Raw genomic sequence first — 26,428 nt, forward strand, 5'->3', positions numbered from 1 at the left:
TTAATTTTGTTTTTATTTTATTGTTATTCTCATTACTTTAGGAAGCAGATCCAAAAAACTATTGCTATGATTTATGTCAGTGTTCTGCCTATATTTTCTTTGAGTTTTGTAGCATCTGCTCTTACATTTAGGTTTTTAATCCATTTTGAGTTTTTTTTGTGTATGGTGTTGGAGAATTTCTGATTGCATTCTTTCACATAGCTGTCCAGTTTTCCCAATACCACTTATTGAATGACTGTCTTTTCTCCATTATATATTGTGCCTCTTTTGTTGTAGATTAATTGACCATAGGTGCTGAGGTTTATTTCTGAGCTTTCTGTCCTGTTTCATTGATCTGTATTTCTGTGTGTGTGTGTCTCAGTACCTTACTGTTTTGATGACTGTATTTTTATTGTATATTCTGAAGTCAGGAAGCCTGTTTCCTCCAGCTCCACTTTTCTTTCTCAAGATTTCTTTGGCTTTTTGTGGTCTTTTGTGTTTCCATACAAATTGTAAACTTTTTTGTTCTAATTCTGTGAACAATGCCCTTGATAATTTGGTAGAGATTGCATTGAATCTGTAGATTGGTTTGGGTATTATAGTCATTTTTGCAGTATTGATTCTTCTAGTTTAAGAACATGGTATCTCTTATCCATCTGTTTGTTTCATCTTTGATTTCTCTGATCAGTATCATATAGTTTTCTGAATACAGATCTTTTGCCTCCTTAGATATGTTTATTCCTAGGTATTTTATCCTTTTTGATGTGATGGTAAATGAGATTGTTGCCTTAATTTCTCTTTCTGATATTTCATTGTTATTGTATAGAAATGCAACAGATTTTTGTATATTTTGTATCAGGCAACTTTACCAAATTCATTCATGAGTTCTATTAGTTTTTGGTAGCATTTTTAGGATTTTCTATGTATAGTATCATGTCATCCAAAAACAGTAAGAATTTTACTACCTCTTTTTCCTATTTGAATTCCTTTTATTTCTTTTATCTTGTCTGATTGCTGTGGCAAGGACTTACAAAACAATATTGAATAAAAGTAGTGAAAGTGGGCATCCTTGTTTGTTTCTGATCTTACAGGAAATGATTTTAGCTTTTCACCCTTGAGTATGATGTTAGCTGTGAGTTTGTTATGTGTGACGTTTCTTATGTTGAGGTATGCCCTTTTATGCCCCCTTTCTGAAGAATTTTTATCATAAATGGATGTTGAAATTTATCAAAAGTTTTTTTCTGCATCTATTGAGATGATCAGTTGATTTTTGTTCTTCCATTTGTTTATGTGGTATAGCACACTGATTGATTTGTAGATATGTAAATATCCTTGCATCCCTGGAATAAACCCCACTTAGTCATGGTGTATGATTCTTTTAATGTATTGTTGGATTTGGCTTGGTAAATGAGGAATTTTTCGTTTATGTTCATCAGTGGTATTGGTCTGTGATTGTGTGTGTGTGTGATTTCTTTGGTTTCAGTATCAGGGTGATAGCATCCTCATAGAATGAGTTCAAAAGTGTTCCTTCCTCTGTAGGTTTTTTTTTTTTTTTTTTTAATGGTAGTTTCAGAGGGATAGGTGTTAACTCTTCTCTCTAAATGTTTGCTGGAATTCACCTGTGCAGCCATCTGGTCTTGGACTTTTGTTTATTGAGAGTTTTAAAATTGCTAATTCAATTTCAGTACTGGCAATTGGTCTGTTCATATTTTATATTTCTTCCTAGTTCATTCTTCACAGATAGTACCTTTCTAAGAATTTGTCCATTTCTTCTAGGTTGTCCCATGTTATTACTGTTCAGTTTCTCATTGTAGTCTCTCTTGATTCATTGTATTTCTGTGGTGTTTGTTATAAATTCTCCATTTTTAAATTGTAATTTTACTGATTTGAGCCCTGTCTTTTTTTTTTTCTGTATGAGTCTGGTTAAATAAAGGTTTATCAATTTTATTTATCTTTTCAAAGAGGCAGCTTTTAGTTTTATCTTTTCTGTTAATTTTTTTAGTCTCTATTTCATTTATTTCTGCTCTGATGTTTATGATTTATTTCCTTCTACTAACTTTAGGTTTTGTTTATTCTTCTTTCTCTAGTTGCTATAGGTGTAAGTTTAGATTGTTCATTTGATGTTATTCTTTTTTCCTGTGGTAAGCTTGTATCACTATAAACTACCCTTTTAGAACTGCTTTTGCTGTGTCCCATAGGTTTTAGATCATCATGTTTTTGTTTTCATTTGTCTCTAGGTATATTTTTTAAATTTCCTGTTTGATTTCTTCAGTGGTCCATTGGTTGTTTCATAGCATATTATTTAGCCTCCACATGTTTGTAGGGTTTTTTTCTTTCTTCCTGTGTATGTGTAGTTGATTTTTAGCCTCATAGCATTATCGTTGGAAAAGGTGCTTGATAAGACTTCAGTTTTCTTAAATTAACCAAGGCTTGCTTTGTGACCAGTCATGTGATCTATCCTGGACAGTGTTCCCTGTGGACTTAAATGTATTCTGCTGCTCTTGGATGGAATGCTCTGTAAGTGTGAATTAAGTCTATCTGGTCTGATGTGTCATTTAAAGTCTGTGTTTCCTTACTGAGTTTCCGTCCATTGATGTAAATTTCCCCTTATTGTGTTTTTGTCAATTTCTCCTTATATATCTGTTCACATTTGCCTTATATATTGAGGTGCTCCTTTTTTGGGTGCATATAATATAGTTTAGGATTGTTATATGTTCTTGGATTGATCTTTTGACTATTATGTAGTATAGATAATTTCATTTTATTGCTGAGTAGTACTTCTATTATGTACATGTAGTTGCCAATTCTGTTTATCTCTTAAGCTGTTGATAGTCATTTTTTTCCCCCAGCTTTTGATTCTTACAGATAAAGGTACTAAGAACTTTTGGGTTCAGTTGAGTCTTTGCATGTGTTGTTATTGCTGTTCAGTCACCAAATCATGTCTGACTCTTCACAACCCCATGGACTGTAGCACGCCAGGCTTCTCTGTTCTCTACTGTCTCCTAGAATTTGCCCAAGTTCATGTCCACTGAGTTGGTGATGCTATCTAACCATCTCATCCTGTGCCACCCCCTTCTCCCTTTGCCTTCAGTTTTTCCCAATGTCAAAGTCTTTTCCAGTGAGTCACCTCTTCACATCAGGTGGCCAAAGTATTGGAACTTCAGCTTCAGCAACAGTCCTTCCAGTAAATATTCAGGGTTGATTTCCTTTAGGATTGACTGGTTTTATTTTCTTGCTGGCTAGGGGACTCTTTAAAGAGTCTTCTCTAACACCACAGTTCGAAAGTCAGTTCTTCAGTGCTCATCCTTCTTTATGGTCCAGCTGTCACCTCTGTACATGACTACTGGAAAACCATAGTTTTGGCTATATGGACCTTTGTTGGCAAAGTGATGTCTCTCTTTTTCTATACAGTATCTAGGTTTGTCATAGCTTTCCTTCCAAGGAGCAAGTGTCTTTTAATTTCATGACTGCAGTACCATCTCCAGTGATTTTGGAGCTTTTTGTATCTTTGTCTGTCTTAATTGTATGGGCTAGAATCATCAGTACAAAGTTGAATAGAAGTGAGATCAGATATCCTTGCCTTGTTCATGATCTTAGTAGGAAAGCATTCAAAATTTCACGGTTAAGTATGATGTTTTTCAAAGATTTCTTTTATCAGTTCCTGTAGTTTGTTATATTGGCTTTGTCTTCCTCAACTTCCCTGCCCAACACTCAGCAATTGATGGCTTCTGCTTAGTACTCAAGACCCAGAGTTCTTGGTGAAGTTTCTTTCTTTTATGTTGCTCTGTCCTCAGATGTCCCCATTTCCAGCATATGAAGCATTATTGGTACATTGGATAAGACTGAGACTTTAGGCCCAGACTGCTTGGGTTAAATCCTAGCTCTGCTACCCACTAGCCACATGACCAGAAGCAAGTTCCCTTTCTTTTCCAAAATAGAGGTAATTGAAACACATACAACACAGAGTATTTATAATTACCAAGTGAACACACATAAAACACTATAGGTAATGTTTTCACATTGTTAGTGCTCATTGAATACTAGCTGTAACCTGATATTTGTCTCTAGGTGGAAATTGCTGAGATGCTCAGCCTTTGGTGGGATTGCTATCTCCTTCTATTAGCACTTGAGACAACTTTACTTGGCCAGAATGTTTTTAGTCAAGAACTTATGAATAAATATAACTCTTGACCTTTGAGTTTTCCCTTTCTATCATGTGATTTTTTTTTTTGTAATAGTACTTGATTTCTCCCAACACTTGTTTAACATACATTATACTCTGGTCTCATTTTTGTGCAGGATTCTGAACTTTGGCGCAACTGACATTTTTGAGTCAGATATTTCTTGTTTTCAGGGCCTGTCCTGAGTATTGTAGGATGTTTAGCAGTATCCATGAACTCTGCTTACTAGATACTGTTAGTGGCATACCCCCCAGATCATGACAACCAAAGATAATGTTAAGACATTGCCATATGTCTCCCAAGGAGATCACACCTGGTTTGAAAACTTTTTTAGAGCAGACTTCTGTTACGTGCTGTGATATGAGACTGTGAGTAGTTATTTTAGTATTTCTTGGAGATAGCTGAGATGGTTTTATTAATCAGCACTTATTTTTTAGGTTGCTACTAGTTTAATCAGTAGATCTTTCTCATATTTTCACTTTTGCATAGCTGCTTGATTATTTGTTGCTACTGGGATTGATCAGTATGTTCTCTCTTTTTTTTGGTGACTGTTCAAACTGATGGCTTGGAAAAAGTCTTTTCTTGCCCATATAGATGCAGTGGATTTAGACATCTAGGGAATTTTTCTGTTTTTTAAAAATTAATTTTTATTGGAATATAGTTGTTTTACAGTGTTGTGTTAGGGAATTTTTCAGTGGATAACAGCACCCAACCTTAACCTTTTTTATATGTCATTGTATTTTGGTTTCAAAAAGAAGAGTCAGGCAATCACTTATCTTTTTGAAGATTTCACTTCTTACTTTATTCTCAGAGGTGGTTGGGGAAACCAGTATTTTCTGCTGTAAGAAAGGAAATTTTTGCTTGAAGGTAGTCTGTTGTCTTTAGGTATTCATAAGTGACCTTTAAAAAGGATTTCAAAAAGAACAGTAATGCAAGGTAATTTATTTGAATTAAAATTATTGAACAACTCAATAAATACATTGTAAAGTGTTATTAGCAGTCAGTTTTTAAACATACATTTGAATATGATCTTTATGCCTCAGGCATGTGTTCATTTTCTGGGAAAAATATGGTTTTGAATCTATAAATTAAAAAACAACTAGCATTTCTTTTAGATGTGGTTTGACTTAGAACATTTTTCTTAATGCCAAATAGTTTTTAAAATATTAGTATTATGTTGTGTATATGTATGATTGATAGAAGAGAATATCTTGCATTTGTAGTTTAAATAATACCAAGCAAAATCAGATTAATCTCCTTAACCAAAAAATAGAAAAAAAATTTAGAAAAATATGGGTGCAAAGGATGAATAAACTTTAGGTAAATTATGTGCCATAGTATGCATCTATAGTCTTAGGCTTATAATAAAAAAAAATGTTAAGCATAGAAATGGCTTGCATATACTGCTGGACAGTGATCTCTTTACATGACTCATTAATTTTGTGAACCTCAGTATTCTTAAATTACCTTTCTTATTTGGCAGGGTTTTATTTCTCGTTTTGTTAATCTTTGTATTTTACAATAGGAGCTCATTATCTTGATATTTTTGCAGATATCTTTACGTAAGATACAACTTTATGAGCATTGAAAATGTGTGAGGTAGGTTATTATCAGAATTATGAAATGTGAAAGTTTTACATATACCTTCAAATACATGTTAGGTGCCTTTGAAATTTGTAATTAAAAACTCTTTGTAGGACTTCCCTGATGGTCCAGTTCTTGAGACTCCACCTTCCAATGCAGGGGACATGGTTTCAATCCCTAGTTGGGGAACTAAGATCTTCCATTTCTGTTGGGAATGCAAATTGGTTCAGCCACTTTGGAAAGAAGACTATTTGGCAGTTTCTTATATGCATGCATGTTAAGTCACTTCAGTCATGTCTGACTGTTTGTGACCCCATGGACTGTAGCCCACCAGGCTCCTCTGTTTGTGGGATTCTCTAGGCAAGAACACTGGAGTGGGTTGCCATGTCTTCCTCCAGGCAGTCTTCCCAGGTCTCTTATGTCTCCTGCATTGTCAGGTCGGTTCTTTACCACTAGTGCCACCTGGGAAGCCCAGTTTCTTATATAAGTAAATATATCCTCATATGATCCAGCCAGGAGTCATGCTGTTTGATATTTACCCAAATGAATTAAAAACCTAACAGCTACCCAAAAACTGGCACATGGATGCTTATAACAGTCTTTATTCAAGATTGCCAAAACTTGAAAGCAACCAGATACCCTTCAGTAGGTGAGTGGATAAGTAAACTGTGGCACATCCAGACAATGGAAATATTATTCAGCACTAAAAAGCAATGAGCCTATCAAGCCACGAAAGACATGGAGGAACCTTAGATGCATATTACTGAGTGAACGAAGCCAATCTGAAAAGGCTGTATACTATATGATTCCATCTGTATTGTTGTTCAGTCGCTAAGTCGTGTGTGACTCTGCAACCCCATGGACTGTAGCACACCAGGTTTCCCTGTCCTTCACTATCTCCCAGAGTTTGTGCAAACTCATGTCCATTGAGTCTGATGCCATCCAACTATCTCATTATCTGCCACCCACTTTTCCTCCTGCCTTCAGTCTTCCCCAGCTTCAGGGTCTTTTCCAGTGAGTCAGCTCTTCACATTAGGTGGCCAAAGTATTGAAGCTTCAGCATCAATCCTTCCAGTGAATATTCAGGATTGATTTCTTTTAGTTTGCATTGACTGGTTTGCTCTCCTTGCTATATGACATTCTGGAAAAGATAAAACCATGGAGACAGTTAAAAAGATCATTGGTTGCCAGTGGAAGGGATGAATAAGCAGAGCACAGAGAATTGTTCAGACAGTGAAACTATTCTTCATGGAGCTACACTGGTAGATTCTTGTCATCATACACATGTCAAACAGCAAGAGGGAACGCTGTTGTAACCTATAAGCTTTGATAATGTGTCAGCATAGGTTCATTGATTATAGCAAATGTTTTGGATGGTTATGCTGTGTGGGGACAGGAATATATGGGAGCTCAATACTTTTTGTTCAGTTTTACTATGAACCTAGCTATGTGTGTGCTAAGTTGTGTCCAGTTCTTTGTGACCCCATGGACTGTAGCAGTCCGTGGAGTTTCCCCAGGCAAGAATACTGTAGTGGGTTGCTGTTTCCTTCTCTGGGGGAATCTTCTGATCCAGGGATTGAGCCTGTTTCTCCTGTATTGCTAGGCAGATTCTTTACCACTGAGTCACCAGGGAAACTCAACTATGAACCTAAATTTGCCCTAAAGATAAAGTTTATTAATAATTTTTAAAAAGTCCTTTTGTCATAGAAAATGTGTTAGTTGCTTAGTTGTGTCCAATTCTTTTGCTGCCTCATGGACTGTAGCTCACCAGGCCATTCCCTTCTGTAGGGGATCTTCCTGATCCAGGGGTCAAACCTGGGTCTCCCACATTGCAGGCAGATTCTTTACTGTTGCAACCACCAGGGAAGCCCTTTGTTATGTATTTTATATTTGTCATAGAGAATATAACTAAATAAGAAAAATTAAATTACTTATATTCTGTTATTGTTTTAGATATTTTTCTACACATTGGTACAGATTATATACACATTGTTTTGTTACCAAGATAGGATTATGCCATATGGAGTCAGGTTTTGTTTTCAGTTAGCAGTACATCTTGATGTTTTCCCAAAGATTTAAGTGTTCAAAAATTTTTTAAAACTTTATTTAGTGCTCTTCCACAGTTGGAGAGTAGACTGTTCAGATTTTTAGAGGTACTCTTTGCCAAATGTAGATTACCAACTTTCTGGTTAGGCTATAAAAAATAAACATCCACTCTATACTGATTATAACTTAATGTTATTCTTTAGGATTATTTATTAATAGAATTATAGATTGGCACAAATGTTAGGGGATAGGACCAAATGACAGAGTTGTGGGTAGACCAGTTTCTGTAGTATTTATACTTCGTGCATTTTGCCATTATTTGAATATCATGTGTTTTTTGAAAGTAAATGATGGGATTTTAAGGCATTTATTTATTAAAGGAAACTTATAACAGGCTGTTATCAATGTAAAAGAGCTACTGGTTTTACTAGAGACTAGTTTTTAAAAACAAGGATAACAAACAATGAAAGTCAGTTAAAGTTACTTTTACCAAGATTGTATAGAATATATGATCTTTTGGTTACTATTGTACAAATTTTTGGTCACCGTTTTGGGATGACTAGCATCACTTCCTAACCATCATTGGAGAGTCCATTTTCACTTTGGAATTATTCACTTTGCAATTGACTCCTGAGAACATGGGGGTTTATTATTTAATAGTTCTATTTCTCGCACTCTTAACTTTCCCTCTTCAAAGAGAATCATGAAGAAACTGAGTTGTAGAGAAAACCTCCCCTGAGGCAATTCACTTGCCTCCCTCAGTTCTATGGACTCGGACTGCTGTAGCTCTTTTTCATCCTGTGTTTCATATGTCTCTGTAGACAATTAAATTACAGTGTTTTCATTAAATAAGTATTAATTTAGAAACCATATGGCATTTTTAATGCAGCAGTTTATGTATACATTAGATTATAGTGTTTTTCATTAAGTATATGTTAATTTTGAAGTTTTTGAATAGAAATTTGCTGTGACAGCCAGTAATGAAGCATTTCTAAAATTACAGTCAACTGTCGCTAAGTGGGAATTTTAAATTAACCCTTGGGGGCATAAGCTTGAGATTTTGTTGCATTTCTTCTGTGGCATAAAGGTTTTTAAGGCCTTTATTTTGGATGCAGTAATCTAAATCTGGATTTCTACATTACATTTATTTTCAAAACCTGAAAAAAGGATTTATTTTAGAGCTAGAATATAGGTTAGTTGCTGACCCTAAAGAATTCTGAGTTTTGAGATAGTCTCATTTAAGTGTATTCTCTCAATTTCAAAGAAGAATATGAGTGCACATTTTAGGATTGGGTCTTTATTTGGTTGGTACAAAAATGATCTTGATTTTGTATTGTTCAACTTTGCCATTTGATATTGGAATGCATTCTTAAGTAAATGTGGTTATGTTATTTAAAAAGGAATTGGGTCTTAGACTAACTGAATCTGTTTACTACACTAGTGATTATAATTGTGCATTCTGAAACCCTTGGGTAAAATGTGTAACAGTCAAATATTGTTCTGTAGTCTGCTTTTATGATGGGAAGAAATAAGAATATTTTATATTTCATATGGGTCATATAAGGATGTAGACTATGAGACAAGTTTTACAGATTGAGCATTCTTAGTGCAGACAAGAGGCAAATAAGGAACATCTTTGGCAGAGTCTTTAAACTACATTCAAAGATAACTCTCCTTGAGTTATAAGAACAAGAAACTCTAGGGAGATTGAAGTCTTTGGCAGCTAAAACAGGAAAACTGGCTATCTGAAGAAAATGTCAAGATTATAGAACACTGTTTTGCAACATATGAAGTTACTGTGATATAGATTAAAGAGGTTTTAAAGTTTGTGACTTTTATGTAAGGTTTTTGTTGGCCAAACTAAATTCAATGTAAAAGTGAACTTTTTCCTGTGTAAAGTTCTTAATGAAATTAAGCAAGCGTTCTAATGTTATGAACTGCATTCTGTTCTTTTTATGCTCATTTTTGAGAAAAACTAGATAATTGTTGGATAGATGACATTTCATTACTTGTTAATTTTCCAAATTTAAAAATATAGTGAATAAATAATATGATTAAGTCATAAAATGAGAGACCACAGATACTGTAAACAAGAGCCCAGATAAAAGTCAGGTTGAGGAATCAGTCCTTCTTCTGCCATTGAGATGTGTCTTGGACAGATTACTTATTAAAATTGAGTCTCAGTCTCTAATTTGTAAAAGGAGGGCACTTAACTAGATCCCTAACATAGTCTGTTTCTATATAGTTTCTTCCTTTTCTAGAAGATACTTTAAATAGAAGAAGTTTTCTCTATGGTAATTTTATACTTAAAAGTAGGTGCTGGCTAGAATTTTATATTATTAACTGTTGATTCTTCTCAATGTATATTAAATTCTGTGTTGCTTGACCTTTGGGCTATAACTTTTTTTTTTGTTATACAGCTTCCCTGATGGTTCAGACAGTAAAGAATACACCTGCAATGCAGGAGGCCCAGATTTGATCCCTGGGTTGGGAAGATCCCCTGGAGAAGGGAATGGCAACTCTCTCCAGTATTCTTGGCTGGAAAATTCCATGAACAGAGGAGCCTGGAGGGCTACAGTCCATGAGGTTGCAAAGAGTCAGACACAACTGAGTGACTAATACTATACAAGGTTTTTAAGGCCTTTATACATTTTTAAGATAATTTATGCATTTTATTATTTATTTTAATTTTCTAAAACAAGTTTATAGTTTGACATGTGTATAGTTTAAGACTGTGACAGCTGAATCAGTAGAGGATATAGGTCCCCTAGAAGAAATGCTGTTGAGCAGAAGAAAGTAAAACAGAATGCATGAAGGAGGCAACCAGGATTGATAGTGTCATGTTTATTATTAGAGTCTCTCATGGTTGGCAGTTTTTCATGTTAGGAAAATGATCTGTAGGAAAGCATAAACAGATTTTTGAACTTTCTGTGATCTTTCCTCCGCCCACCTGTATAGCACCATCTCTCCATTCCTACAGTGATATTTTTAGCAACCCTGAACTGCTTATAATCCCCCTGTACTGTGTGTGCGCACGTGTGTTAGAAGATTTGGTTGGGGAGTGGTGGGGGAGCAATTTCCTTTTCAAATGGCCCAGGTCACATAAGCTCTGATAACATTTATTACTTAATAATGAAGTTGACTTATTATAACTCTTTGATATTGTTACTAAGAGTTCACAAAATGCTATGGACTTAATTTTTGTGATTTGACTTTCTGAAGTCCATTTATCCTATTTTTAGGCTAACATATTTATAAATGCCTTGAGGTGAAGCTAGAGATAGAGAACACATATTCTGTTTATTTTTGGTTTATACCCATTTAAGTGGTGTTTTGAATGGGAAAGCAATTTCCCCCAGATTGTTTTGCTTTACCAAGAGACAAGAAGGCTTAAACTGTTTTGTTTCCTGAGTGTATTTCTGATGATGATATTATGAGTAATTATAGATTAACCAGTATGTCTAGTTCACATAATCGCACACAAAAATTCCCTTATCCTCGTTATAGTCCATCCATCCCTCCACCCTTAACCCTTGGCAACCATTTACCAGTTTTCTGTTCCCATAGGTTCAATTATTCTGGAATATCATATAAATTGATTTGTATACTACATAGCTTTTAAAAAATTGAGATGCAATTGACACATAATATTGTAAGTTTTAGGTATGCAACATAATGATTTGATATATGTATATACTGTGAAATAATTGCAGTGAGAAAGATCTAGTTAACATCCATCACCTCCACACATTTTTTGTGTGTGTGTATATGGTAACTTTTAAGATCTCTCTTAGCAACTTCTCTTAGCAAATATACAGTAGTTACCATGTTATGCATTACATCCCCAGGACTTATTTGTTTTTTAACTGGAAGTTTCTACCTTTTGATTCCCCTCACTCATTTCACCTGCTTCCCCGCATCACCACCTCTGACGGCCACCAGTCTGTTCTCTGTATCTTATGCCTGTGTGTGTTTGTTTGTTTTGGCTTTCATGTATGACTGTGATCATACAATGTTTTTCTTTCTCTGACTTACTTCGCTTAGCATAATGTCTTCAGATCTGTTTGCAAATGACAGGATTTCCTTATTTTTTATGGCTGAAAATATTTCATTGTGTGTTTATATCACATATTCTTTATTCATTTGTCTGTTGATGGGCATATAGGTTGTTTATACTGTGTCTTGGCTGTTGTAAATAATGCTGCGGTGAGCCTTGGAGTGCAGATGTCATTTCTAGATAGTGATGTTGTTTTCTTGGGATAAATACCCAGAAGTGGAGTTGCTAGTTCATATGGTAGTTACGTTTTTTAATTTTTTGAAGAACCTTCTTACTATTTTCCATAGCAGCTGCACCAGTTTACATTCTCACTAACAGTACACACAGGTTCACCCTTTTCCTCCACTTTCTCACCATTTATCTGGTCTTTTTAATAACAGCCAGTTTAACAGGTGTAAGTTGATATTCCGTTGTAGTTTTGATCTGCATTTCCCTGATGATTAGTGGTGTTGAGCCCCTACTCATCAGGGAAATGCCTATCAGTGTACCTGTTGGCCATCTGTATATTTTCTTTAGAAAAATGTCTATTCAGATACTTTGTTCGTTTTGGTGGGGAGGGCTTCCTGTTTTTTAATTGTACTTTTTTTGCCATTGAGTGGTGAGTTGTTTACATATTTTGGATATGAACCCCTTATAGATATATGATTTGCAAATACTTTCTCCCATTCTGTAGGTTGTCTTTTCATTTTGTTGATGGTTTTCTTTACTGAGCAGAAGTTTTTTAGTTTGATGTAGTCCAATATGTTTATTTTTGCTTTTGTAGCCTTTGCTTTTGTGTCAAATTCAAAAAGTCATTACTGAGACCAATGTTAAGCAGTTTATTACCCGCTGTGTATTCTTCTAGTTTTATGGTTTCAAGTCTACATTCAAGTCTTTAATTTTGAGTTGACTTCTACATATGGCATAAGAAAAGGATTCAATTCAATTTCTTTTCGTTCTTTTTTTTTTTTTGGCGTGTGGTTCTTCAATTTTAGCAACACTGTTAATTGAAGAGACTGTCCTTTCCCATTGTATATTCTTGGCTCCTTTGTTATAAATTAATTGATCATATGTTTGTGGGTTTATTTCTGGCTCTCTGTTGTGTCCCACTGATCTCTGTTCTTATGCCAAAATCCTGCTATTTTGACTACTGTAGCTTTGTAATACGGAGAAGGAAATGGCAACCCACTGCAGTATTCTTGTCTGGAGAATCCCATGGACAGAGGAGCCTGGTGGGCTACAGTCCATGGGGTTGCAAAGAGTTGGACACGACTGAGCAACTAAACTGCCACCACCACCAACTTTGTAATATAGTATAAAATCAGGAAGCATCATGCCTCCAGCTTTGTTTTCTCTAAATTTTTTTGGCTTCTCTGGTCTTTTGTGGTTTCGTGCACATTTAAGGATTGTTTGTTCTATTTCTGTCAAAAATGTCACTGGAATTTTGGTAGGGTTTGCGTTGAATGTGCAGATTGCTTTGGGTAGTATGGACATTTTAACAGTATTCTTCCAATCCATAAGCATAGAACATCTTTTCATCTCTTCATGTCTTCTTTAATTTCCTTCATCAGTGTCTCACAGTTTTCAGTGTACAGGTCTTTTTTTTACCATGGTGAAAGTATTCCTGAGTATTTTATTCTCCTTGATGCAAATATTAATGGGGTTTCCCCCTAATTTCTCTGCAGCTTTTTATTAGTGTATAGAAATACAACAGATTTGTATGTGTTGGTTTTGTATCCTGTCACTGTACTGGTTTCATTTGACATCCTTTTGAGTTTGTAATGTGTCATATTATGTTATCTGCAAACAGTTTTACTTTCATTTTGATTTGGATCCCCTTTTATTTTTTTTTCTTACGTAATTGTACTGGCTAGGACTTCCAGTACCATGTTGAATGAAAGTGACAAGAGTGTGGGCATCCTTATCTTTTTCCTGATCTTTGAGGAAAATTTTTTAGGTTTTTACCATTGAGTATGATGTTTTTTGTGGGTTTGTCATATGTGGCCTCTTTTATGTTGAAATTTATTGAATATTGCATTTTAAGTTTGGCATCTTTAATTTAGCGTAGTGCATTTGACATTCATCCATGTTGTGTGTGTTAGTAATTCAATCATTTTTATTGCCGAGTAGTAAGTATTTCATTGTCTGGCTATACCACAGTTTTATGCATCAGTTGAAGGGCATTTGTATTATTTCCAGTTTTGGGTGATTATAAATAAACTTTGGCTGAAAACATTTATGTGTGGGTTTTTTGTGAACATAAGTTTTAATTTTACTTGGGCACATTGCTAGGGATGAGATTTCTGGGTTCTATTAATGTATGTTTACCTTTATGATAAACTACCAAACTGTGTTCTGAAGTGATACAGTACCATTGTGCTTTCCCATCAGTAAAATATGAGGGTGTAAGTTTGTATGTATTTATATACTAATACATATATATTTAGAAGCATATGCACAAGGATGTGGGGTATGTATGTATGTGTGGGGGTGTGTGTGGCTTCCTTGTTAGTCCTAACTATTAAATTTTCAATGTAATTGTTCTAATAGGCGTGTAGTGATATCTCATTGTGGTTTTAGGTTGCATTTCCCTAATGCCTTATGTTGAGCATCTTTTCATGTGCTTATTTTATATCTGTATATCTTCTTTGGTGAAGTATCTGTTAAAATCTTTTGCCACTTAAAAAAAATTGGAGCTTCTTACGATTTTGTTTTGAGAATCCTTTATATATTCATGAGTACTTTTTCAAATAAGTATTTTGCAAAAATTCTCAATCACCGGGCATATCTTTTTAGGTTTCTTTCAAAGAGCATATGTTTTACATTTTCAAGAAATCTAGTTTATTAGTATTTTTCTATTATGGGTCATGTTTTTGTGTTTTATATAAGAAATATTTGCTCAATCCAGGGTCACAAAGATTTTTCTCTTAGGTTTTCTTTTGTAAGTTTTATAGATTTTGCTTTTACACTTAAACTTATGATCCTTGCAAGTTAATTTTGTGTATGGTGCAAGGTGTGGATTGATGCTTCTTTATTTTTGCATATGGATATCCAGTTGTTGGAGTACCGCTATCCTTTCTCTGTTGAATTACCTTTGTACCTTCATGGAAAGTCTATTGACTGTATGTGCATGGGTCTATTTCTGGTTTCTCAGTTCTGTTTCTTTGAACTATGTGTGTCTGTCTTTCTATTAGTACCAAATGGTCTGGATTATCATTGCTCTCTACTAAGGCTTGATATCAGATAGTGGATGCATCCAAGTTTATATTGCTTTTTCAGTGTTTTTGCTCTTCGAGGTCCTTCAACATAAACTTTAGAGTCAACTTAGTGATTTTTAGATGGGGAATATTCTGAAAAAAAGAGAAGAGATAACTTAAGCCATGAAGAATGGATAGGATCTTGACATCACTGAAAAAGATGAGAATGTACATACTAGAGGAAGTAGAAAACACAGGCTACATGAAGAAAAAAAGCGGCGGGGGGCGGGGGGTACAGGGTTTTGGAGAAGTCATAGTCCTGGGAAAATTGATGTTGAAATTTTTGATCTAGTCTAATTACCTCCCATTTTCTGAGATAGTTAATTGTATTCTGCACCTTTATATTGAATGGGAGGTATTAAATCCAAGAAGCATTAAAGACACTGATTGTTTGATGGAGACCAAGACCTAATTTGGAATGATAGGGCAAGAGTCATAAGCTTTGGTTGTCTAAATTGATTACTATTGAAATAAAATGAAACTTGTCTAATAACAGCATTATTTTGAAATTTCGAAGTGCTTGGTAGATTTGTAATTACAGGTCTTTATTTTTCCTCTTAGAAATTATGTTTTATGTTGTTGCCGCTGTTGTTTTCTGGTATGCCACATGTGGGAGAAAATTTCTGGCTATGTAGAAAAGGAGTTATATTTTTCTTCTTTCTGCTTTTCCCCCACCTTGTCATAGTACTTTAGTAGACTAACCCTAACACTTACCTTTACAGAGTAATAAATTATCTTTCTGGAACCCTAAAGTTTTCTTTGGATTACCATTTAAAAAAGAAGTATAACAATCATTATGGCTGTCTCATTTTCATCCAGGGGCTTTATCGTTAGATATACTGATGCATTTTGGGGGGTTGATAACTGGTTATGAAGGAGATCCATAAGGATAAACTGACTAGAAATAAAACATGTTGAGTACTAGTATTTTTAAAGACCAGAAAAATCCTTGGGACTACTGTTACCTCATTATTCAGTTTGTCAGTAAGGATCATAGAAGGAATATGATCATTGGATTAGGAAACCATTTGCTGTCATCACCTCAAGTTAAATGTACTGGTGTGTATTACCCTTTTATCTTTGATCATATTCCTCAATTTTAAGCCATTTAAAACTTGCCATTCTTGTCCTGGATATGCTACTCTTTAGTCCTATCCTTGTCCATTCTACAGGTTATCTATTATTCATTACTCTCATCTTCTGTGGTAAAGATCTTTTATTCTCCCTTTAGCTGTGTGTTTCAGCATAGTGACAATAGGGAGAACTGCAATTACCTGATGAGGGGGGAAAAAAGTGCTAACAAGAAGAAATGAAAAATTCTTTGTGAAATTATTTGAAATTAGAATATTTTATAACTTTCTTTTTCATGTAGTACCATGAAAATGGTGTAAGCTACATGAGGGCAAGGATGCCCTTCGTCTTGTTCACTGTTGAAGTCCTAGTGCTTGATACAGTACATGATGATAGCAGGCCTGCAGTAAATGTTTGTTGAATAAATGTTAAACTGGTCTGAGACAGGAAAATCCAGAAGTCTGAAGGTAATTTTTTCCTTAATGATGGGTGGCTTTACCATTGTAAAACTTGAATTTTGTTTTGTTTTGTTTGAATTTTGTTTTTGTTTAGAGTGGTGACAGATTGGGAGATATGAAGATTTTGAATGGCTCTTTTTGAATGTTTCATTATTGTCATCTACAGACTTGAGTTGAATATGTCATTGAAGACAAATGTCATCTGGAGGCCCTTGGTATAGAAGAGGAGTAGGAATGTGGATGAAATTATTTATCTCAAGGTGTCTTCTAAGCTCTTGTGATTGCCATCAATCTTTATTTTTATCAGTATGATTATACTTTATGCAGTGTGATTTGCTGGGAGCTGTTTTTTAAGTATCAGCTGTGAGCTCCTGAGCTCACAGGCAAGGTATAAATTTTGTATGACAGTTGTAATGATTAATACTTGTGTATATTTAAAAATAGATATGGATGAGGAAATAGAAACTTCCAGTGCTGCAGTGCAATGGTTATTTTTCTTTATTAAAAATGGTAAATGTAGACATATTTTCTCAGAGAGGAGAGTGGTCTTAATGATTAAGACCAGATGGCAAGGACAGATGTTAGTCAAGGTGGATATTCAATAAATAACAAATAATGTGTTCCATAATCTTTGGAAATAAATGCTGACAGAAGACAGATTTATCAGAGAATATGTAAAATGTAATAAGTCACTGACATCTTGCTCTAAAATATAAGCAGCATAGGCTTAATTTTATCATGTTTTAACTTTGAGAACTCTACATCTCTATCTTAAGATTGCTTTGCAAACTGCTGTTGAGATGATGACTTAATTTGTCTGTGGCTGCAAGTGCCTATCTACTGGTTTATACTTTAGGGTTGGATTCATTGAGTTAGAAATCTGGTTCACTGTGAAGCACTCTCTTGTGGTTGGAACATTTTTTCTTATTCTGAATTCTAAATGAAGTAGGATTAATTTCTGAAACTGTGCTGAACTATAGACTGAGAGAAAATGACCTTAAATTTAGAGAAGGTGGTGTGAGGGAATCTGTGGTTTAACACCATGACATATCTTTATATGCGCTATAGAGTCTGCTTTTTTTTTGTTTTTAATAAGCTTCTCCAGATAACCAAAATAAGCAGAAGTTTAGTTCTGGCCTTTAATACTTTGCTCTGATTTGGCTCAGATTATTATTTGTGGGGGAGGAAAATGGGGCAGGGAGGAGTCATGTTGCATTATTTTCCAAGTCCCAGATACAAAACCTGAGATTTGGGGTTCCTTGTCAATAGTGTATTTGGTGGTAATTCATGTATATTTTGCAGCAACCTATTCACTGAACAGCATGTTATATAGGAATCTTGTATTTTATTTACAGTTTTGGAAATGTAAATTTTTTATGGCAAAATAGCCCTAGTGTTATGTACAGTATTACTTTTAGCCAGAAAAGGACTGGAATACATTTTCCATGAAGTTAGTATTTTACAAGTTTACTTGAAGTTTTTGGATAATTTTAAAGAAGACTGAGAAATAAACTAATGAACATCTTCGCTGTATGTAGTAATTAATCACCCTTTGGCGATGATTCTCTTTCAGGATAGTTCATGTAGGAACTAAGAAGTAATCAGGTTCTTTGTTCAGGACTGACAGTTGCTCTCAGGAATTTTGCACTAGATTCTGAAAAGCCTGCATTGGTGATATACTAAGATTCAAGGAATGGAGGAGAGAGGATGGCAGGTTCAAAGAAGCTTTTGTAGTCAGTATTTGGGGAGCTATGTGGAGTATTTTTCGTGGTGTTGAAATGGGATTGAAGAGTGCAAGTTAAAAAGGCTGTGTTGTGAAGGGATTTTTAGTTTACTTTGTTACATTATCAGGTTCCCCTCCCCAGTGTAAATTAGGTTGATGTAAGGGGATGATCCTTTGGGAACTGATGTAAGATATTGCACAAACTAGAAATTCTTGGAAAAACCGATTGAAAAAACCTGCCTTTTCATCAATTTGAAAAAGTTAGAGAAAAGCATTAGCTGTTAGACTTTACAAATAATAAAGCATTTCTCTTCCTTGGATGAAGCGTGTCCATCCAGTGTTTAAGCCTTGGACTGACCTGTATCTTAGACTGTTGAGAAGGCACATTATCAGTGTCACATTTAAAGACTTAAGTTATATTTGAATTGTTATTTTGTACGTTAAATTATTTTGAAATAGGTTTTTGTGATACGTCTCCAAGATGAAAGATTGGTGCTGAGAAACTGAGCGGGGAGATAAAGCCTAACCTAATAGGAGGATTCAATAATGCCAATTTCCTAAATTTGAGCTAAGTTTTTAAGTAGCATGTTTGAAAATCTGATGCTTAGGACAGTAGTGATCACCAAAACTACAGACTCTATTAAATTAGTTAATGCAAATAAGTGTTTTAACTTCAATCAGACTATCCGAATTTAGTTTCATTTTGAAGGATTAAATGACTTGTATTTTTATTGACTTCCTAACCAAATCCAAAAGAGACCTTTGACACATAATATAAAAGTATTAATTGTACTTTGGTTTTTACATATTATAGACATTGGTAAGCATTTTATGGATATGATAAACAGATTTTATAAATTTTAATAGACTTAAACAAAGATGGAGACTTATAAAAAATTTTTAAAAAGAAGTATATAGTTCTTATATAGTAGCAATTTCAGATATTAGCATTTGTGGGCCAGAAGAGATGATGACTATTAATCTCCTCTCTAGATTTTAAATTATTTAGGGAAATTGATTAATGACCATTTCATGAGATTAATTTTTAGAGGCTCATTGACTGTTGATTGGAATGGGTGGGAGAAAGCTGATAGTTTTTAGGATTATAAAGCATATGATCATTCCACAAGTACTTATTAGGTGCCCACTGTGTGATAGGAGTGTTTTGCAGGTGCCTCTGTGGTAAAGAATCTGTCTGTCAATGCTGGAGATGCGAGTTTGATCCCTAGATCAGGAAGATCCCCTGGAGTAGGAAAATTGCAACCCACTCAAGTATTCTTGCCTGGGAAATCTCATGGAGAGAGGAGGCTGGCAGGCTACAGTCCATGGATTGCAAAGAGTCAGAGCTGAGCTCCCTGTGCTGTATATATAGCAGGTTCCTACCAGCTATCTGTTTTACACATGGTAGTATATATATGTCAGTTCTAATCTCCTGATTTGTCCCGCTCTCCTCTTTTCCCCATTGTCCCTACCTGTCCGTTCTTTATGATTACGTCGCTTTTCCTCCCCTGCTGTAGGTGCATCTATACCATTTTTTGCACTTCATTTTTTGCATTTCATTTTATGAAAATGATTTAAAATTAATGAAAGATAATCTGCAAATTTCATAGTCTTAGTTTTACCCATTGTTATTGTTGATGATGAATTTGTAGCATGTCTTTGGATCTGAATCCATTTGATTTGGTTTTGCTTATTAATCTTGTGTTTTTGTAGAATCTTACATTAGTATGTAGGAGTACCCACAGAGATACATGTGCCTTATGGTGCATAGTAGAAATTCTGAAAACCTTATTACCTAAAAATTTTATATTCAGAAATATTTTACGTAGGCCACATAGGGTAAAAATCAAGTTTTTCCTCTGTGAACAATGATCATACTGTTTGTGCTGTATGAAGATCCAGGACATTTATGGAAAATAAAACATGTTTCAGTATCACACAGTTATGTGATAAGATTAGAGCTGAAGAGCTTAACCAGGTTTGGAAGCTAATTACTGTTAACAGATGAAAAAAATCTGGAAAACTTCCTCTTTGCTCCTTTTAGTAAATGGGAAGAAATGATGGTTTTTCCTTCAGAAATACTAGAGCAAATTATGGGATGGGAAATTTTGATTGTACTCTTATAAACTAGCTTTGATTTCTTGATACATAATAGAATTCCTCCTGTTTTTCTTTGTTCTCTGTATGTAACAAATTTCAGACCATCTGAAAGTAACTCTTCCATTGAGATAGAGATTCTAAACTACTTGGAAACAGTCCCAGTTTTAGGCGCTTGGTTTTGGTGTCTGTATGTATATCTTTGTGTGTTAAAGTGTGAGCAAAGAAGCAACTATAAATAGTATGCAGATACTGATAGATGCTTTTGAATTGTGCTGTTGGAGAAGACTCTTGAGAGTCCCTTGGACTGCAAGGAGATCCAACCAGTCCATCCTAAAGAAAATCAGTCCTGGGTGTTCATTGGAAGGACTTATGTTGAAGCTGAAGCTCCAGTACTTTGGCCGCCTGATGTGAAGAGCTGACTCATTTGAAAAGACCCTGATGCTGAGATTGAGGGCAGGAGGAGAAGGGGACAACAAGGGGATGAGATGGTTGGATGATATCACTGACTCAATGGACATGAGTTTGGGTGGACTCCTGGAGTTGGTGATGGACAGGGAGGCCTGGTGTGCTGCAGTTCATGGGGTTGCAAAGAGTTGGACACAACTGAGCAACTGAACTGAACTGAACTGAACTGATAGCTTGTAGGAGTTTAAGACCTCTTGAATGGTTACTTTAATGGCCATTTGTCATCTGATTCATACATTGCACACTTGAGTTTTATGTCTAGTTGGTTGTCACTGATGATTGTTCAGTTATTTTTGCAGTTATAGAAAGAAATAGTATACTACTGCAATTATATAAAGAAAATAGTATACTACTACTTTAAATTAGGGTGGCCATGTAACTCATCATCCAAATTGGACACTTTTGAGAATTATATTAATAGTGACCTAAGAATAACAGATATAAACCAAGATTGGCCCATGTAAACCAAGATACATGATCTTAATTAAGATGCTTTTGATTACAATTAACAGAAAACACAAAACTAGCAGTTTAAACAATAAGCAAATAGACTGGCTTGTATATTCAAAAAACCCAGTGCTGAAGAGTGGTACAGGCATGGTTTAGTCAGGACTCTGGCTTTGTTTCTCTGTTTTTTTAGTCTCTGACTGCTATGGCTGGCTTCCCTCTTAGTTGTTGAATGATTGCCAAGAGTAGTTGGGGTTATCTTCTTTTTCATGTATGACCAATAGTAGAAAGATTACATTTATCTTCCCATAAATGTAAAATTAGTCTTAAGTCTAGTGATTATTGGATATTTCTGAACTAATCTCTGTGAAAGGGAGAATATCTTGTGCTTATTGTCTTAGACATGGAATATTTGAATAGCACGAGGCAAGGAGGATAAAATCACCTTCGTTCTCTTAGACCAGTCAGAGTCCATCGAGGAAACTCTCAAAGGGTCAGTCTGTCTTGGAAAGCACAGCAGCTAAATGAAGGGGAAGTGGTGCAGTGAATGTTTGGGAAGCAATGACCATGTTTTATTGTGAAGTCCAGTGTCCCTGCTTCTTTGCATTTTCCTTGAGGCCTCTGTTACTAAATTCCTGCAGCCTAGCCTACTTTGAGTGTGTTTTCCTTCTAGTGAGAATTTAGGGGGTAGCCTGGTAAGGGGGAAGGAAAAGAAAACTTACCATCCCATTTTTCTCCCTGTTTTATGTATAAGACTATAATAATTGGTCATTTTTTTTCCTTTTTCTCACAGACTAATAGGGATGCCAAAGGAAAAATATGATCCTCCAGATCCTCGCAGAATTTATACCATCATGTCAGCAGAGGAGGTAGCCAATGGGAAAAAATCTCACTGGGCAGAATTAGAAATCTCGGGTGAGTGAAATCTGAAACATTTAATCTGGGATATGATTGCAATAATGAACAAGAGTTGAGAATTACATTTTTGTCATTGCTATACATTTGAATTAGATGAATTAATTGAAAAATTACAAGATGCTGAGGTACTTACTAGTGTTCAGCTTACTGTTTTATCTGTGACTAAATGTCTTTGTTCCCGTTCGTTCTTTTGAGATTAATACCGTGGGCCACAGGTGGCATCTAGAACTGAAGGCATTGGGAGTGCAGTTTCTAAGTAAAACCTGGTTCTTTGATATAATAGATTTTGTTTTGACTATCACAGAGTAATCATTTTTGCAAGTTGATATCTTTGCCATCATCCTGTCATCCCACTGTTGGCAGAGTAGGAATCCTAGAAGCTATCTGTTTATTCTATAAAGTGATAACTATGTTACATGACTTTACATGTTTAGGATTTGTTAAAATAGAATCTGATTTCTGAAAACTCATAACCCCAGTCTAATAGTGAGAAAAACACCAGACAAGCTGAAGGACGTTCCACAGAGTGATTGTCAGGTTCCTGAAAACAAGGAAAGAATGAGAAACTGTCATAGATAAGAGAAGACTAAAGAGACATGGCAACTAAATGCAAAATGGTATCTTGGATCAAATCTTCTAAGAAAAAGGTGTAAAAACTGGTGAAATTCAAATAAAGTCTGTAAATTAGTTAATACTAAAGTAGCAATCTTAGTTTCCTAGTTTTGACAAATGTTGTTATTTTGGGGGCTTCCCTGGTGGCTCAGATGGTAAACAATCTACCTGCAATCCAGGAGACCCAGGTTTGATCCCTGGGTCAAGAAGATCTCCTGGAAAAGGGAACTGACTCCAGTGTTCTGGCCTGGAGAATTCCATGGACAGAGGAGCCTGGCGGGCTACAGCCAGTCGGGTCCCAAAAAAGGTGGACATGACTGAGTAACTAATTCTTTCACTTAACGGGCTTCCCTGGTGGCTCAGATGGTAAAGAATCTGCCTGCAATGCAGGAGACCCGGGTTCTATCCCTTTAGTTGCTAAGTTGTGTTTGACTCTTTGTGACCCCATGGACTGTAGCCTGCCAGGCTTTTCCCAGGTAGGGATTTTCCAGACAAGAATACTGGAATGGGTTGCCGTTTCCTCCTTTAGGGGATCTTCTCCACCCAGGGATTGAACCCGGTCTCCTACATTGGCAGGCATGTTCTTTACTACTGAGCCACTAGGAAACCTTTTAAAAATGTACAGTGGTAATATAATATGCTAGTAGTAGGGAAGACTGGCTGAGGGATATATAGGAACTGTGTTGTCTTGGTAACTTCTCTGTAAATCTAAAGTTATTACAAAGTAAAAAATTTATTAAAAATAAAAGTATAAGTACAGTGTTTCTATTATGAATCAATGTAATACAGACTATATAGACAATGTAATTTTTTCCCCAGTAGGCTTTCATTGGAAGAGTTAAACCCACATTAGAGTATAGCAGGAATTATGTGTATCTTCGATAAAAAGTAACTGGGTGGATAGGTGATTGGTAATTTTAAAATAATGAATATGATCAAATCCTACTAGGTTAACCCAGGACTTCTCAACTTGGCACTGTTGAACTTCCGGCTAGACAGTTCTTTGTGGTTGGAAGTGGTTGTGTGCACGTCGATGTTCAGCAGCATTCCTGGCCTCTACCCACTAGATAGTGGTAGCACTCCTCTGGTTTTGACAACCTAAAATGTTTCCAGATTGCCAGAGTCCCAGTGTCGTCTCTGGTTGATAATCCCTTGGTTACCCCTAGGTAAAAACTTACGTGTTTTATTTACTAGAACCTCCTTTCACTTGAAAACTTTGTTTCCTGTTAAAGTGCAAAATCCTAGTTAATACTTTAAGCCTGATTATAGACAAGGTCAAGGAACCTGTGGTAGAAAGAACCCTGGACAGAAGATCTAAATTAACGTCTACTGCTTGATAGCCATACGAAAAGCAACACTTCCCTATTAAGATTTTTTTGCCCTCTGTACCTTCTACTGCTCTTTTAATCAAAATCTTTTACCATTTTACTGTGGTAAAAAGTTTTTAAAGTCTCTTCATATAAGTTTATTGTTAAGATAATATCACATTTTACAGAAGTTGAAACTCTGTGATTTGCTTAGGCTTAATGTGGCTAACAAATGGTAGAAATTAGGACTCTGAACCAAGTCTTCTGACTTTTTCCAGTATGTGTTCTACCATAGCTGTCAGATGCTGACTCATTGGTAAAGCTTAATGTGTGACTATTTCCTGGAGTGTGTTGCACTTAATGCAGAATCTTAAACCAGATTTATTAATGTATAATTGAAATATGAGAAAGCTGGGGAAGATATCTCCTTTGGGAGTAAAATAATTTTCCTGATGGCTAATCTAAGATTGGTTCTAAATCATAGCAATTACTCTTGTCTATTTAAAGTTTGTAGAGTAATTCAGGCCCTAGGTATAGATAAGCCTTGTACTGTTAATTTTCATGAAGCATGTGAGAAATGCTTTGTTAGTACCATGACTTAAATTCACGACCATTCTACTGCAAAAGCTCAGGTCAGCCCCATACTTTCTTCTTGAGACATGTGATCACCCTCAATCCAAGGGTCTTCTCGTTATGTTGCATCTTATTTTAATACATGGTAGATTTGTGAGAAAAAATGGTTGTCAGACAAAAGTTGCATGGAATTAGAGAAGGACCAGTTGTGTTTGGAAGCAGTCAAAAGCATTTAATGCAAAATTAAAATGTCACAGTCAGAGTATCTGTATGTGTTTGTGGGCTTTTCGCCCATTTTTTGGTGCTTGTGGCGCAGGCTTTGTCTTGGACCTGAGGTTTAATGAATCAATGCTTTGCCTTTTAGGTAGAGTGCGGAGCTTAAGTACATCACTTTGGTCACTGACACACTTGACAGCGCTGCACCTGAATGACAATTACCTTAGTCGCATTCCACCTGATATTGCCAAGCTTCATAATCTGGTTTACCTGGATCTGTCATCCAATAAACTCAGAAGTTTACCAGCAGAACTAGGAAACATGGTGTCTCTCAGGTGAGAAAATACGAATGTGACTCACTGTGTAAAATTGTAAATTTACCAAATACAGATATTATGGGAGGTTACTCATCTTATAGTTAGTAGGCTTCCCATATGTATGTGAAGATTAAATGATATAAATTGTCTACGCACAGTACTTGAGTTGGCCTCCATGGAATGTTTCTTTCCCTTCCTTCCTTCAAATTTGAAGTTTTCTGGCCGAAATGTGCATTACCAATTTCTTTTGACAGACTTGAGGTGGGATAGGGCTGAAATACTTTATTCTTGCTTTACACTCAGGTGACAAATCTCAGCAGAATTATTTGGGCTAGACTAATCTAGACTAATCAGAAATAATTGGGAAAATATGATTTGCTTATTAGTAAAGCTTTTAGGAACATATTTTACAACCAAGGTATACTTATACATTACAACTCCTTAAGGAAACCTTAAAAACGTGATAATAAATGGATTTATTTCTAGTCTTTCAGGATTCTTTAAGAAACCCTGGTGAGTCAGATGGAATCTGCCTGCAATGTGGGAGACCTGGATTTGATCCTTGGGTCAGGAAGATCCCCTGGAGAAGGGAATGGCAACCCACTTCAGTATTCCTTGCTGGATAATTCCATGGCCGAAGAGTCTGGTGGGCTACAGTCCATGGGGGTCTCAAAGAATTGGACACGATTGAATGACTAACACAAACAAAAACAGGATTCTTAAAGAATGTCTTCATAGGCGAAAATTTTATAGGCATCTGGAGACCTTGTATGTGTTGTGCTTAGTCACTCAGTTGTGTCCGACTCTGTGACTCCATGGATTGTAACCTGCCAGGTTCCTGTCCATAGAATTCTCTGGGCAAGAATACTGGAATGGATTGCTTTTTCCTCCTCCAGGGGACCTTTCTGACCCAGGAATTGAACCCACGTCTCCTATGTCTCCTGCATTGCAGATGGATTCTTTACCCATTGAGGCATGGGGGAACCAATGAAAACAAGGATTGCTTTCCTGCCTTTTTACTGCTGAGTAGTAATGTTAAAAAATTGCTATCATATGTTTAAATTTAAACATTTAATATTTAAATATTCTTCACCATCCCTTTACTATATGTTTTTGTTATTTTTTTTTATACTTAGGT

At 35.6% G+C, this 26,428-nt stretch overlaps 1 protein-coding gene across 4 annotated transcripts in view; it reads left to right on the forward strand.

Annotated features, from left to right (window-relative positions):
* CNOT6L (CCR4-NOT transcription complex subunit 6 like) overlaps window positions 1–26,428 on the forward strand; it is a 113,085-nt gene that overhangs the window by 23,915 nt on the left and 62,742 nt on the right. For 3 of the 4 annotated variants that reach the window (XM_061145736.1, XM_061145735.1, XM_061145734.1), the window contains exons 2-3: window positions 22,141–22,262; window positions 25,122–25,308. In XM_061145736.1, coding sequence (XP_061001719.1) covers window positions 22,151–22,262; window positions 25,122–25,308 — 299 coding nt within the window. In that variant the 5' untranslated portion in view covers window positions 22,141–22,150. The remainder of the gene's footprint in view (window positions 1–22,140; window positions 22,263–25,121; window positions 25,309–26,428) is intronic. The other variant, XM_061145737.1, reaches the window with a different exon arrangement.

Source organism: Dama dama, chromosome 6, assembly GCF_033118175.1.
Source record: "Dama dama isolate Ldn47 chromosome 6, ASM3311817v1, whole genome shotgun sequence".
In the NCBI taxonomy this organism is placed as follows: domain Eukaryota; kingdom Metazoa; phylum Chordata; class Mammalia; order Artiodactyla; family Cervidae; genus Dama; species Dama dama.